The sequence below is a fragment of the Halyomorpha halys genome, unplaced genomic scaffold (genome assembly GCF_000696795.3).
Source record: "Halyomorpha halys isolate HHAL.00 unplaced genomic scaffold, Hhal_1.1 Scaffold482.1, whole genome shotgun sequence".
In the NCBI taxonomy this organism is placed as follows: domain Eukaryota; kingdom Metazoa; phylum Arthropoda; class Insecta; order Hemiptera; family Pentatomidae; genus Halyomorpha; species Halyomorpha halys.
Window position 1 is genome coordinate 995,358 of NW_027109248.1, and position 16,911 is coordinate 1,012,268.

A 16,911-nucleotide genomic window follows, 5' to 3' on the forward strand; every position below is an offset into this window, starting at 1 on the left:
AAACAATTTTATCATCGAGTATTTAACGAAATGAGGAATACAATAAAATTATAAATAATTTAATTTAGTAATAAATGTAAATATTACTGGCTTCAAATAGAATAAAATTCAAATACTCTCTCTAAAAAGTTATAATTACAACATTCAACAAAACGATTCAGTTTAAAAAGGTTCTCTCAGAGCTAATTTGTGTGGTCCGAGGAATGGATGATAGCAATTCCTAATTCTTAACGGGAGATCTCACGCTCCAAAATTTCAAATATGTTAATGGTTTCAATGTTAAAAATTTCGTTTTTCTTGTCCATGAAAACTTTAAAGAAATGTTTGAACCAACAAACCTGTATTTATGTAAGTATATGTTCAAACACACGTTAAACTGGGATTGACTGAACTATAAAATTTAATATATTGTACAAAGAAACAATTTTTTTTTTTATGAATATAATTTGTAGTTTTTCTAGGTATAAAATGATTTAAACTTCACTAAAGCGAAAATGTTACTCTATGGCAAGCTTGTACAAGAATCCGGTGGAAAAAAGTTAGTTACTTAGCCCCAAATTTTGATTACTTTAATGAAAATTTTCATTATTTTGAGCTCAATTTGTACTAAACATTCTTGGAAAATAACTGGATAATTTGAACTATGAATCCTATGAATTAGTTTTCTTTAGCTGAAAATGTTTTATAAGCACAGACGGATATATAACTCATTTTTTTCAATCATTTTAAGGATCTAGAGATAGACTTATTCAAAACATTCACGGTATCTATAGTACAGTAAGAGAAAAAATCAGTTATGTCATCCTAATTTCTTATTAGTTTAATAAAAACCATCTATAGTTACTAGTAAAAATTGTAGAGTCTGCCAAGTATAGTTAGGAGTAATAAAAAATGGTAAGTGTTGCAAAATGGTGGGAAAAAAATTTTTTTTTTCATTCAGATCTCCATATTTATAAAACTGGGTAGTTTTGGGTATAATCCTATAAAATCGTTTGAAGTAGAGTAAATGTTCTAAAATATGAACCCGAATGGAGTTGTTTACGTTTAATAGCTCCCGGGGTATACTCGTTTAAAAAACTACATTTCATAAAAAAATGTAATGAAAAACCTGTATTTTGGGAAAAAAAAATATCTCAGGAATCATTGGTCATACAGATTACATAAGCATTTTAATTAAAGTTAGTTAAACGTTACATTAAGTGTTTTATGACATTTTATTTATCTTCGTAGGAGTAGTAGTTTTCATGATATTTACTAAAAATAAATTGATTTCTAGTTGTTCAGATAAAAGTTTTGGTTTATGAAAAATTGTATCTCTCGAACCATTAAAAGTACGGATATCTATAGCGCTCATATTAAAGCCAGTTCAATGTATCGAATGATCTTTGTTTTCAATTGTTGAAAGATCGATTTCATCGGTTCAAAAATCAATAGTTGTTCCAATATTCTTTCCATTCAGTAACTGGTGTTAATTTTTTATTCATTAATTTAAATTATTCTTTAGAAAAGAAAATACTAAGCTTTCTAAATTATCTTATATTTTTTTCTTTAGAAACGGGAATAAAACTAAGATTTGTATTAAATGAACAGACTATAGTTGTTGCTATTTGTTAATTTGTTCTTTGACTATCCTTATTTATTATTTCTTTGTTATTATTTATTTTATTATTAACACACACGATTTTGATCCAAAAATACTCTCAACTTTTATTTTCAGAAATTCTCCAACGCTTCAGCCCTCAGGCCATTTCAAGGAGAAAATTTTTTTCCTTCAACTTTTACTAACTTAATACATAAAGAAATTGGTCCTTTAATAATTTCTGGTCTTACTGTTGAAAACAATGTCACAAATTTTTCTTTTATTTCTTTAAAGGCTGTCTTGAACACTGTCATCTTGGATCACCATTCACAATATTAGATTAATGATGTATTATAATGATTATTGGAGAAGTTTGTCGGTGGGTGCGGTAAGCAAAGAACAACATAAATAAACGAAACCATATTTATTTATTTTATGCCTAGGCATAAAATAAATAAATATGGTTTGGTTTATTGTTTGTTGTTTGTTGTTGTTCTTTGCTGACCGCACCCCCCGACAAACTTCTCCAATCATTAATCTACGGTCAACTATCTACACCTCATTATTATAATGATTGTTTGAGAGTGGTTTATTTCGTTTTTAACTCACACAATTTTGATTCAAAAATACTCTCAACCTTTATTTTCAGAAACTCTCCAACGCTTCGGCCCTCGGGCCATTTTCAAGGGGACAATCTAATATTGTGAGCTGGGATCCAATATGGCAGTGTTCAAGACAGCCTTTAAAGAAATAAAAGAAAAATTTGTGACAGTGTTTTCAACAGTAAGACCAGAAATTATTATAGGATTACTTTCTTTATGTACTAAGTTAGTAAAAGTTGAAGGAAAAATTTTTTACATAAAGGAATGTAAAATAAATAATTTATATAAAAACAAAAATTTTTATAGATTGTCTCCTTCAAAATGGCCTGATGGCCGAAACATTGGAGAGTTTCTGAAAATAAAAGTTGAGAGTATTTTTGGATCAAAATTGTGTGCTAATAATTAAATAAACCACTCTCAAACAATCATTAATCTAATTTTATTTTATTACTTTTTTTAATATTTAATCTTATATTCAAATCGTACGAGTATAAATCTCAGAATTATGACTATTTTTGGGACTCCTGATACATTTAAGACTTAAATTCACCATCCCCTTTAGCATCTGCACCCCTCACAAGGAACAGTAACAATTTATGAAGCGTACGGTCTTTCTATTCTTTTTTCCTCCCCAGACTTAAATCTCTTGACAGGTATTTTAAAAATAGCCTACATTGAAATCTTACACAATACTTACGAGGGGTGGTCACCCTCTTGTTCCCTTGGCAGCGGGCGTTCCCACCGTGAGAGGCGTAAGCGTGGCTGGCGAGCGCCTGGTCACACAATGAAGAAAAAAAAAGGAAGAAATTTAAGGGACATTCCGGGTTTTAAGTTGATCGAAGACTTGATAAAATAAGTCAAAACCAAGTTTTTTATTTAGAAACTCATTTTGGTGCAAAAATTATGCTCATAGATGATGAATAGAGAATCTAATTTTTGTATAAATAACATGTTGAGCTGTTTCCGACTAACTTGTTAAGCTGTTGAAGTGAGATGTGATATTGCCAGTCCATATTGAGGTGGTTTTGTGGTTTTCGATTCTGGTGATGACTGAGGAGCCGCAACGATATTCTAGACTACTTCCTCATCGAGTTTTCGGGAAATAATGTCTGTTATTCTAAATATATTTTGAGTGACTTTTTGTTACCATACAATCTAACAAATTTATACTTAATTGTTATCATGAGAATGGGAGAAAATTAATCTTGTTAAAAGTACCAGAACTTTAAAAATTAATCTGACTATTTATTTTTTAAAAAGGGTGGTAGAGGTTTCAAGTTTGAAAATGAGGAATCCAGCAAGTGAGAAATGTTTCTTATTTGTTAGAGATTTATGCAAGAGTATTTTTGAATACTGAATCCGTATGTGAAGTAAGTTTTTTATCTGCAACTTTTTTATTTATTTTTTTAAAACTATTTATATATGTTTTTACTTTAATCTTATTTATGTTAATTTTAAGTTTTTCTAAATTCCCATTTAGTCGTATTTTTTTTTTGAATGTGTGCACATCGACATTGCTAAAATTTGATGATAGAAAGACAAAAATAATATAGGAAAACAACTAGAAGAGAGGAAGATAAAGGAAAGGAAAAAAATAACAAAAAAATTAAATACATGATACAAAAAAAATTAATGTAACCTTTATATTTAAAGTATTTCTAACTTGTCGGACAAAATTAATCTGTTGGCTTATTCACCTATATTTACTAGAAGGTTGCATTACTCGCGTGAACTTAGACCAAAATGAAATGTTTAGGTACCGTTGGGAATACAATATTTCTCCCATTCTTAAGATAACGGTAAATTATACATTTGCTGGATCGGAAGGCTATATTTATTTAAACATTTTTCAATTTATTTAAACAATTATAAATACAATACCTTATATATTTAATTCAAATTTACTTAGTAGATTTCCTATCATTTGGTATATTATAATGTTCAATTGGTACCATACAATTTTGTAGTTGATCCGTTTGATGTCTATTATCCAAAGTGTTCTGAAAACATTTTTTTAAATTTTTTTGTACAGAATTAAAACGATCGTGTATTTGTGGAAAATAGTAACATTATGGAAGAAACTGAGGTTATTTTCTATATCAGCAAACCTAAAAACATTTTCAGCATATATATATGTATATGAGTTGTATATAACTAGCGGTAAGAAGCAGCTGAGAAGTAGAGGGGATGGTGGGGGTAGATTAGAGGCGGAGGAACCAACTGTTGCGGGCAGTTCCCACGCTCACCTGTGGAGTAGAGGAGGTTCTTGTTAGAGTCAGTAGAGAGTTGAAGAGAGTAGTCGTTCAGTCGTAAAGGTAGCTGTGCTTTGGATACGATCAGAGAGATGCCAGACATCATGGCAGCCCATCGGCATTCCTTGTCAAAAGCTGAGCTCAGGAAGGTAAGTCCATTAATTAATTAATTAATAAAATAGTGCGTATTTCAAAGATGGGGTAGTTTCGGTTGTCAAAACAAGTTTGTTTACATTTCGAAACTTTTCATTGAATACTGAAGAATTTAAAATTATGTAAGAACATTTAATTAAATTGTCATATCATTATTAAACACGTGAATAATTATTTGGAAGATTTAGAGTTGATCGTATGTGATTGACTGTAGGAAGTTGGTCCGGAAGGCGGTCGAGAAATCAACTTAAATAGTAGAAAACCTATTTACTAGTAATTATACTAATAAATAATATTAACAAAGTACTAAGGTTACTCAGCTTTTCTGTTATTTTTGCATCTTTCGTAACAGCCCATCTTTATACAGTTGAAGAACTATTAGTTAAACAAAAAGTTGTTTAAAAACTTGCGTAATTTATTACCATTATAGTTGTATCAAAAAGTCAGCTTTTATGTAGTTTAGGCTAATCAGAAGTTGACATTATTAAGTGTACAAGATGATCGTGTAATTAAATTGCAATTTATATATATATATATATTTTATTATAAATATAAATAGTAGAATGTTTTTATTTAAACATATAATTCAAAAATTAAATTTATTAAAATTGCATATAACTAATATCGGTACCGTTTCCATCCAGAATTATAAAGTGTAAATTACCCGTTATGTTTACATATGTTTATCCTAATATTTATTTCTACTTTATTATGTTCATATGTAAACATTTTGGAAGAGACACGGAACTTATAGCTTAAATCGATCTTTATTGTGTTCATATACCAACATAGAAGTATTGATGGAAATAAAGCTTCGATATAATATTGCATTCGTAAAAGACATAAAATAACACTAAAATTACGTTTAAAAAATAACCTAATTTAATACGGATCCATAGGATTAAACAAATGAAAATTTGAACAAACAATATATGCTTTCCTATTTTTAAAATATAAATATACTTTTGTAAATAATCAATACATTAAGTATATATATTACACTGCACTTTGAATTACCAATAAACTTCCGTTAGTGCCTTTTTTTTGGCGGATATATCTAAATTCCAATGCCAGTTGTATATATGCTCAGATATTATGCATATTTTTTTTTTATATATAATAGTAATATAATGAAATCTAAATCGAGGCAATTTATTAATTTTAACGTATTACGTACTATTTGGCATAGTAAATTAAGAAATAAAAACCAATGAAAAATAGAATTTCATAGTTGTTAAATCTCTTATCAATTTTCATTTTATCACTATAAAAAATTGTTTCATCAAGAACTTTAAATCTGCTTCAGTTAGATAATTTTCTAATTTAACTAACTAATTTGGCGTTGATAATTAGTTTTTGTAATGGATAAAATTATCTAAAGTACGGTCATTGCTGTGGATCGTAGATATAACATCACACATTGGCGGTTGATGGGAAGTGATATGCAAAATTATATTGACCACCAATAAACTATGAAATGTAAATGAAAAATTTACTTATTAAAATTTCTTATCAACACTTACATAGATATTAGTTAATTCTTAACACTTTTGTATTTAATAAACTAATACTGTTTGACATTTAAATTAATTAGTGAATTCAGTTAGCGGTACTTAGGATGACTTCCTTCCTGGCACAAAGTTGACTTGTCACCATCTGTTTGACCTTTATTTATTTATGGGTACCAATTAGGGCCGCCTCTATGGTACTGACTACTATTGTACCCTAAAACTGTTGTATGGGTCCCGTTTTGTGCCTTAGACCCATTTCTATGTGTCTTTAGGCCATACAAAGAATGTTCAAAACTTGGAAAATATTTTTATTTAATAAATAAATTTTATATTATATATATTGTTGTATATTCGGCATGTGTGGACATTAGAAAAAATATGACGTCACTTTGATAGAATTAATATGAGTGGGATACAATAAAGATATTTATATAATGATTATAATTTATTAATTTCTTTATGGGTCAAAAAGTACAAATAGAGTTAGTAAAATACATGATTAAATATATCATTGTAATTATTTCATAAAAATAATGAGTATTATAAAAAATATTTTATAAAACGTAACTAAGTATTTATTAATATATGAAAAAAAAAACTATAAGATGTATAGTTTTTTTTTTTTCATATAATATCATAAAGATAGGTACCCAGCTCAAAGTATAAGGTTTTGTGTTACATATATAAAAAGAACTTTAAGATCTAATCGTGAGAAGTTCATACAATTGATTTTGGCTAACATTGCTTAGTTTCGTCTTGTATCGGATTAGGTTATCTTGATTCGTGGGACAGTTTTTTTAGATAATTAAAAAAATCCACCAATGCCATTCCATCACAAACTGGACAAAGCTTCTTTGAGTCCAAAGTATATTTGTGTGACCTGGGAGTTAGAGTAATTGAATATTTACCGGAGAGTCGAAGTTGGGCAATTATTCTCAAGTAAGCTAAGGCAACTGAATTTTAGGTAGCTTTGAGGAACGTCCGAAGTATATATTATAATATATACTACAAGATTTTGTTCGGCGAATGGTACTTCACTAATCTTCATTAAAATAAATTGCAAGCTGAGGTTTTAAAACCCACCCCATAGGCCCTAAGACCACCTGCAATAAAAGGCAGCGGGCCAGGTATGAGGAAAGGGGTTCTTTCTCGTGGGAACCGTTTCTAGGGGTTCTTTGTTTTTCTATGTACATCTTGACCTTTTTTATGGGCGTGTGTGTGTGTATATATATATACAGAATGTACAAAATGTGTATATATACATATATATACAATCCTATTGAGCGTGAATTTTAGATCTTTATTAAAAGTATATTTCATATTTAAATCAAAACGTTTTAACGTCAAAAATTTAAACTTTTTTTAGGAGATCATAAACTCATTCGGGTTTTAAAGTATAAGTTTTATACACGTCACTCCTACCACGATAAACTTGAACCAATCACCCAAACCTACTTTAACTTACGTTAACCTGGCTACTTTTTCATCACCTGATAACCCTCCTAGGCGTCAGAAAAGAAGATTGCCTTGAGATCTCCACTAAACATATTTTTGGATTTCAATCAGTGGATAGATTTTCCACATGTCTGTATCATGTCATTCTATAACTAACATAAAATTTACTTGTTATATATATTTTTAATACAGTTGTAGGTATCAATAAATAAATTTTTAAAAAGCATTTCATATACAAATCGATTTTTTTTCTAATATTTTTTACAAAGCAAATATATTTAAAAAAATAAATACATAATATTCATAATATCAACCCATATTGCTTTATAACATAAAAAACAAAAAAGTTTCTACCACTCCTTCCTTGTAGTTCGTTATTTGAAAATACCTATCTAATTAATTTTGTAATATGTATAAATGTAATATAAGGCGTTGAATACAAAATTGGTATAAGTCAAAACTGGAATTTTAAAAAAATCAACCCTTCTAAGGAAGCTGTATAAAGGATTTGGTAAGGAATAACAGTATTTTCTGGTAAAAGTAGTCCGTTATGAGCATATCCATATATTAACTAATTATTTCTTTTTTTTATTACCATTATTTTTTTTTTTTAATGAAAATGAATTTTGATGAAAACAGAAAGACTTACACCACTTTTGCTTTCAATGGTATATATAGCTGGGAATCACCTAAGTGACATTCCTTGGTCTTAACTGTATTCACGGGCGTTAGTTCATTCAAGGGTTAGTGAGGATATGAATTATCCCTACCCGACCCACCCTAGGACTTAACGGAAGGTTAAAAAAATTTTTCTTTAAAAATAGAAAAACATGAAAAGTTGGAAAGTTTCAGATGTATCTATTTTTCCTTTTTTTAGTTATTCATAAAATTCTTTAATATTTTGTATTTATCCATGTTTTTATTACTGTTAACAATAAGATTATAACCACTGTTCATAAATAAAACTGAAGGTATTTTAGAGAATAATTTTGTAAAAAAATGGCCACTTAAGCCCTCTCAGACTTTTGAAGAGTATAAGACCTAATTGATATTAATAAAGAGCACTTAATTTTTCATTGACATACTTAGTTTATAAAGTAGCTTTTCCGTTCAAAAGAAAAAGTTGTCACATCTCAGGCATGCCCGCCTTAAATGTGTAATTTAACTTTCGTACTACTTCTCAATTTTGAGCTCTTTACACACACACAGACACAGACTATTTTATTTGGACTTGGGAGACGTCACAACGTATATTTCCATCGAAAACTCGAATTATAAATATTGCATGATCGCAATACACTCCTTTATATCTATATTTATATTCCATATATCGGTAAGTGAAAGTAAAAAATCTAGATTTGGAGTGAACGACAATGCATTAGTGATATTACTAATCAGCCAAGAAACACAAAAAAATTGACTTAAAGCTCCAGTTATGGGATCCTTATCAGACACTACCTGTCACCGGAACAGTAACCGGTAACCGGTAACGGACAATTAGTATTAAATAACCGCTTGGGTAAGAGGGCCAGGTAGGGAGGAAGTAATTATGCTCATAGTAACGGCCGTTCTCACACCCTCCCCCCACCCATCCTCCACTACACGTTACTATTGTCATCAATGGACCCGAGGGCTCTTCGTCTTCGTCCCTTTGTCTACGATAACGGCTCAATAGTTCATTCTAAAACAATATTTACTTCAAAAATATTGAGAACGGCCTGACTTTTGGACTAGTGAGATATCGACTTAGATTAGATTAGACGGAGGCTTTTCACGAAACTTAGTATTATACCGTTGTTAAAACATAACGGTATAATACTCAAACAGTTTAAAATGTTGAGCTAAATCATTATATTATATAAAATGTTGCATTTTTTAAAATATTATATTTTAAAAAATATATATATTTTTTAATAATATAAACATAGCATATACGAGATTGAAGAATAATAAAAAAAAAATGTAAAAAGGGTAGTTTAGGCAAATGAAAATTCGTACAATAAAGTGAATAATATTTTTTAAAAAATAAATAACATAAGTCATATTCAGAAGTAAATAACATTACAATTCATGTTAAATAAAAAATTAATACGACTAAAAATAAAATAATAATAAATATGAACTGTAAGGTACCATTGTTGCTAATTTCCTTCAATTCATTATCTTTACGTCTTCATGATTCTCTGATTCCCTTCTTCTTCCTCCTACCGAACTTTACTCTGAATCTAATAGAAACAAAAACAAGAAGAAATAACCTGAAAAAAGTTAATATGTAATAGATAAATATTCACCTAATTCTGTTATTTTATAATGGAGTAGAGTTGTTAGAGAGGAGGAATGCCCGCCAATGGCCACCATAAAAAAACAAAAAAAAAAACTAAGTTGTCTGATTGCATTAACCCAATAAAAGTAAACATTAGAAACAATAATGAAACATTGCATATTTCATTTTTATAAACTAAAAACTAATCCTACAACAGCGTGACTGATTTCTTCCTCATCAGTATTTAGACACATTGTGTTCTTAAAAATCGATATTACACCTGTTATATGGAGAAAATCGATAGGTTTAAGTGGTTCGGACTGATGAAAGCATTATACCCAGATCGATATCCAACAATCAACAAGCTACTTGTTGAACGATGCAACAGGTTCTGAGAGTTCCCTAGTCCATTGCAGACTTGTTGCGTACCCCACATGAAAATCTCCACCTGTGTCCCGTATACAAACGCAATGAACAATAACATGCTTAGTGAAAGTATTTTTTTTTTAAAGGAAATTTCTTCGTAATTTTAGTTTTCCTACAAATGAACTAATATAATCCATATTAAATTAACATAAAAATATTTTTGGAAGATGGTCAGGGGTTGGGTACGGTCAGGAGTGATGAAGGAACTTATTTTATCATAATTTCCGGGTTAAGAACAAGCAAGATAACAACCATGTAAGAATATAAATAAAAACAGTATAACAAGAAATATAATAATAAACATAATGAAAAACTAGAAAGACAAAAATATATGAAAATCAGACTAGTACGTGTAAACAAAGAAAAATTAAAATCATGAGAAAATTGAGAAAGAAAGCGATATAAATGATGTAATAAAAAGCTTGAAAATATTTAAGTAAAATCACATAATTACGATTTATATATGTGTGTATATATATATATATATATATATATAAACATACGAGATTATCTTGTCTATACTTACTGAAATTCAGACCGAAACGTAGGAAAAATAAAATAAGAATCACTTATTAATGTTATTCACTCACCATCTCATCCTTGGTTAACAATATGCACATCATTGACATATTTTTATCATCTATTCCGTTAATCAAGCGAGATAGAAAAGTTGTGTGCTTATAAATTAATGAGTAAATTGCGTATGATTTTTCATATTTTAATTTCATTACAGTAGCTAGATTTAATGATTAAATTAGCTGCATTATTTTTATTTTAAATTATTTAAATATGATAATTTCTTTTCCCCCACAGAGCAACAAGCCTATCATGGAGAAAAGGAGAAGGGCTCGGATCAACCAGTGTTTGGACGAGTTGAAATCTCTAATCCTTGAAGCAATGAAGAAAGACGTAAGTATCTTATCACACATCAACAATATTTATGATTATATAATAAATGAATCAAAATGTGTTTGGCCCACTACTGAGTGTAAAGTTGACTTCTGGATCGCGTGTAAATGTCAAATCACTCTGAAATGTTGGGAGATGGGCCTATTTTTGAAAGGTGATCGAATTTTGAAATATGTTGGAATTTTGACATATTTATAAAATAGCTTATTCGCATGGGTCATTCTCAAATAAACTATTACGTCTAATTAATCTTAGTTCAACCTGTTATTCCTGTGACTAATGTTCTGAAAAGTTTAGGGCAAAAACGATTTCTCCTGTACAAAAAACCAAAACCAAAATAGGAATTCGAGAAACCGTGAGCTTTATCACCTGATTTATATAAGTTTAGAATCTGCCATTATTTTTTAATATTTAAAGTCGTAGATAAAATTTTTCGAAAAGTATTTCGACGAGAATTATGAACTTTTCAGAATTTTTTTTTTCATTTTTTCAAAATAGTTTTCAAATATTAAATAGATAAGAAATGCATAGTTTTAGGATATACTCATAAGAAAATTGAAAATAAAAATGTATATATTATATATTAGATTCGTAATAAACAGAAAGCTTGTTCGGCCATTAGTTTGATATTGGTCCACAAGAATAACGTAAATTCTATAAAGTAATCGCAGGTTGCTTCCCCACTACTTTTTAAGTACCAACCTAACTTCAAATGTATTCCAAATATTCTCAGTAATCAATCGGTGTTAACCATACACGATCAGCCTGAACGCCCATCTTTGACGTGTCCCTTTAGAATGACGCAAATATGAAAGAAGCGCCATCTCATTAATTTTAGATTATAATACGACGTTGTAGTTTTCATCATATTTTTATATCAATAATAAGACTTGCCAAATCAAGATGTACTTATTGAAATGTCTGAAAATTTAAAAGGTAATTGATGTTGAAATGTTCAAACACTTGCACTAAATATATCTAAAACAATGATGTCTGTATATCGGTTAGGGTTAGTTTGCGAGTATTTAGTTGTTAAGTAGACAACTAAATTTTTGGTATATGTTCATACGTATTTAAACAGTTAAAATGTTTGGTTAATTTAAGATGGACGATCAACAACGCAAGAAAGATATAAATACCGTGTTTAAATTAGTTATTAATGAATTTTGGACGTTAGAGATGGAATAATTAGGAAAATGACAACACTTAAAGGACTGTGGGTGAGAAATTGGATAAACAGAGGCGATTGATATGGCACTAGAGCAACTTAGTAGCTAGAATAAGAAGATTAACATGAATATTCTAATACACCAGGCATGTCAGAAGACTCCTTTAATTATTGGTTGCCTTAATTACAACACTAAATTAAAAAAGAAAAAGGGTCTGTAATGCGAAATTCAAATTACATGTATGTATCTGGAAAATATAATATATTTTATTTATCTAACAATTCGACTTTAAAAAAAGATACACGCATTACGACCCTTATGCATTTAACAAAATTATGTCCGTCCAACATTTCACGTGATAAATAAGCCCCAACCAACAACTTAAACAAACAAAATTAACCTTCTTGTTTACTTACAAGCTAAATTTTAACTTGTTACTATATTCTCTGTTAACTTGTTTTTAGTCGCTTAAAATGAATCCATTCGCCATCTCACCTCTAATTCCATTAGAAGCCTACCTGTTATGGCCTGGATCCATCAGAGAACATGTTATAGTGTGTTGATGAAGAGTAATAAAATACAGACATTATTAGTCTGTTGTGGTGGAGATAATGGATTAAAATGGTCAGTTGCGTACCGTGAGAACGGCCCTGGCCACTGCCACCATATGCTGAGCAGCCGGACCGGAACCGATAGTAACACTGCCTTCAGCATCACTGCTCTTCTTAATTGCACGGCCATATGGATATCATGGTCGTGGGAGGGATTTCTCCCACATTTTCTATTTATTATAAATGTATATGGGTCATTCTCACAGAATGTGTTGCGAGAGTTCGAGTTTTCAGTTATGTAAAGCCGGATTCACACGTTCGCCACTTGCCGTAAGTCTAAAAATAATTTTGGTAAACAGACAAATAAATAAATGCCGGTATCCACACATTTGTGTGTTCCAGAGGGCGAAAACTTAAAACATGTATGGTATATTATTACCTCCCATTTAAACTAATTTTTATAATACATAGAAACAAAATGAAGCGAGTAAATTGAAAAAAAACACAAGTACTAAGATTGCAGATGAGAAAAATTCACAGGAATGATATTAGATTCAATTCGTTCCGTTCTTATATTTTAATTAGATGCATATTAATTTAATAACCTAAGTGTATAATGTTCCTATAAATATATATTTGTGCAAAATTGAACAACTTTAACAAGATTTGACACAATGTATTTAAACCTAATTAATAGAATCTTAAAATACAAGATCTTAACCTGTAGTTAGTTAATTATTGATTAGCTATTGTAAGGAAATTTTTTTAATCGGATAAAATGCGGAGAGCATAAATATTTATTTGTTGGCCGTTCTAAAACAAGACTAAATGAGCACAACATTGTTCAAACGCTTTTGATTTCTTCAAAATCCGATACTCGTCGGATAGGCTACAAATTTGAACCAGCCAATCCAAATAACCCATCCACACACTTGGCGCGAAATTGCCATAGTTTGGGAAACTTGTAGCAATCTGAAATTTGATATTCATATTTTTACCAAATTGGCTTTTCGATACCACCATTTTAATGATTAACTATTTAGTGGCTTTTATAAATAGTGTGTCTTTGTCATTCTGTGTATAAAATAATATATACATTTCTTAAGCAAGGCTTTGTATTTCTATGTATTCACTATGAATTCCTACAGCCACAGTATACCTAACTCAGATTTTCTGTTACAGCCAGCTCGACATGCCAAACTGGAAAAGGCTGACATCTTGGAGATGACTGTGAAGCACCTCCAGGACTTACAGCGGCACCAGATGAGATCCGCCGTGTCAGCAGACCCTTCTGTCATATCCAAGTTCCATTCTGGATTCAACGAATGTGCTGCAGAGGTGTCGCGCTACGTTTCTACCATCGATGGAGTGGACGACGGGGTAAGGAGACGGTTGCTAGGTCACCTCACTGGTTGCCTTAGCGGTCTCAACCAAGTCATTCCTTTGGCGTCGGCCCGGCTACCGGGGGACCTCAACAACAACAACGGACACCGATCTGCCTTCGTTGCCGTTTCCAGGCACAGCCCACCCTCCTCCCCGGGATCTGAACTCTCCGTCCAGGTCCCGGAACCTCTGTCCAGCCCGAGACCTGCCCTTCCTGGACTCCTGATGCAAGTACCAAGGCCATCCACCTCCACCGGCGCTGATATGTGGAGGCCTTGGTAGTGATAGGATCAGGAGTAGTATTGCAACAAAAGTGCGTTTGATTCGCGTCAACATGTGATTTTTATAAAGTATTGAACTGGTTTCAGTGACGTATTGCTGTTCTACAGTGATGTTCAGGAAATTTTTATTTTATAATTCTTAAATATTCAACATGTCTGAAACAAATGAAAGCATAAGTCAAATAATACTTTCCAAGAACAAATTAAGCTACAAAATCAAGAAACACTTTTTTTGTAATCTCTTAAGTCTAGTCCAAACAAAACTCCCTTCATAGAAGTTGGGATAAGGTTTTACAAGAGTGATGGAGCTATCTATCAAGGCACCTAGTAAACATTACTGCCCTACAAAAAGATGTAACATAACAATAACCCTGATTTAAAATTGTAGTTCAAAATTGAGTAATACAATAGTTATTTAACCAAAATTACTTCTAGTAAAGCAAAAATATTTATAAACACATTGATTATGAAATAACATGATATAACTCAATTTTACTCAAGTATAATTGTTAATTTATATATAATCTTTACACTTTCAACAATAATCATTAATATTGTTGGCTTAATATATTTAGACATACTCGAAACACAACTTAGTTTTACAGCATAAGCTAAGTTAGCATATTTGTTATGTATTGTTAGCTTAACATGACTCAAGTCAGTAAGGTAACATAACACAATCCACTATTAAAGCTAAGTACATGAAAAATGAGTTATTTTATGTTTATTTCTATATTAAAGAAACTTAGAAAAGAAAAAAACATTTTAATATAATTATTACAATTGTTTTTTAAAAGTAATTTGAACATTTTATTGTATTAATTCATTCTGACTTTTCTGATTCTTATCTTGGTTAAATAGTTACACCTATCACTACTTGCCTTTCTTATAGGAAATGTGAATATATGTTATTTTAAATTATAATTTACCAAAAACCATATAAGGCTGAAATATTAAAATAATAGGTATTAAATATGTATGTAATTTAACATAAACAAATTGGACAGTACTTAATTACATTACTAACATTTTATGATTATTATATGAACAATTTACACCATCAATGTATTTCATTTATTTTAAAAATAATAATCTTGTACAATTTGTTTTTACAACATACAATATTACCTCAATGCAATACAAACATAACTAAAAAATCTATCTTATGAGAATATGGATTTAAAAGATTTGATTTTTACTATAAACCTCATTTTTGCTTGTTATCCGATCTAATAGTATATTAACATCTAAGTGTTAATTTATAATGACATGTTGTTTATTAATGTTTGTATTGTTTGTGTAGTTAATGCAAAATTGTTTGTGTAGTGTACAGTACTTAATTGAATCAAAACTACTATACATTAATATTAAATAGCACTTAATGCCCAAGTTAATAAATAATCTACCCATTTTACATGTTAACTTTAGAGTATGTTATACAGAAGAAAAATTGTGAAAGCTGCATTGAAAATTTTAGAAAACTTGTTTTGTTTTTTTTTAATTAAAAAGTAATGCCAACGTTTTCTTAAAATAGAATTAAATCAGCACCGCTATAACCCATGAATGGTTAAGGGTGCAGTAATTTGTAAGGAAGTACTGTTACTAGACTAAAGGTTGTGTAAGGAGCATATGGTCAGAATCATGCTCGACCACCAGATTTTTACCCAATTAAGGGTACTAACTTTCAGAGGCTAGGTAGACCACAGGAGGACTCCAGATTCCACTGGGCAACTTTTTCTTATGATTGTAAAAGAAGATCATTAATTTAATTTAAATGATAATTCTTCCTTAATAAAGCAATTTTTCAATAAACAAGAAAAGAAAAAGTGCCATATTTTGTACACAAACGGTCAATTATCAGTGAAGGATAAAATTAACAGTTTATCAAAATTTTCACCAGATATTTTTAACATTATAGTACTTCTTATGTTGATACATCAATTATGTAATTTTATTTAAGCACACTGAATAATACATAAAATTGATGATTAGCAAAACATACAACTTTTATATAAAATTTACCAAATATTTTATTTGTATATGTCATGTAATTAGAGGTAGTACAAATGTATATAAATATGTTATTATTTTTTTATGTTTTCAAATATATTATATGATGTAAATAGTCTTGTAAATAGAAAGTAAGTAGATTGTTAATACAAATTAGCTATTTTAATTAGTTTTTAATATTTAATGCTACTGTGATTATTGTGAATTCAATTGCTCTTTCAATATATTTTGTCAATAAATAAAAATGCTTTGACTCAAATCTCTATTCCACTATCATTAACCTTAGGAATAATTGAAAATTGGATAATGTTAAGGACGGTCCAATTTCCTTACTCAAACGAAGCCGTCAAAAACTTAAAATAATATT

General features: G+C 29.8%; 1 protein-coding gene across 1 annotated transcript; it reads left to right on the forward strand.

Moving 5' to 3' along the window:
* The first annotated feature begins 4,428 nt into the window (after positions 1-4,428).
* On the forward strand, positions 4,429-16,594 carry LOC106683417 (protein deadpan). The gene is made up of 3 exons (XM_014424875.2): positions 4,429-4,582; positions 11,055-11,150; positions 14,053-16,594. Exons 1-3 carry the CDS (start codon positions 4,526-4,528, stop codon positions 14,533-14,535), a joined length of 636 nt encoding a protein of 211 aa, XP_014280361.1. The 5' UTR covers positions 4,429-4,525; the 3' UTR covers positions 14,536-16,594.
* The last annotated feature ends 317 nt before the right edge of the window (positions 16,595-16,911 follow it).

What these genes read in the sequence shown, in the direction of transcription:
- LOC106683417 (XM_014424875.2), top strand. Translation starts at nt 4,526, where the DNA reads ATGCCAGACATCATGGCAGCCCATCGGCATTCCTTGTCAAAAGCTGAG. An exon ending in CAAAAGCTGAGCTCAGGAAG is followed by an intron (nt 4,583 to 11,054) that starts GTAAGTCCATTA and finishes TTTCCCCCACAG; the next exon opens with AGCAACAAGCCTATCATGGA. An exon ending in TTGAAGCAATGAAGAAAGAC is followed by an intron (nt 11,151 to 14,052) that starts GTAAGTATCTTA and finishes TTTCTGTTACAG; the next exon opens with CCAGCTCGACATGCCAAACT.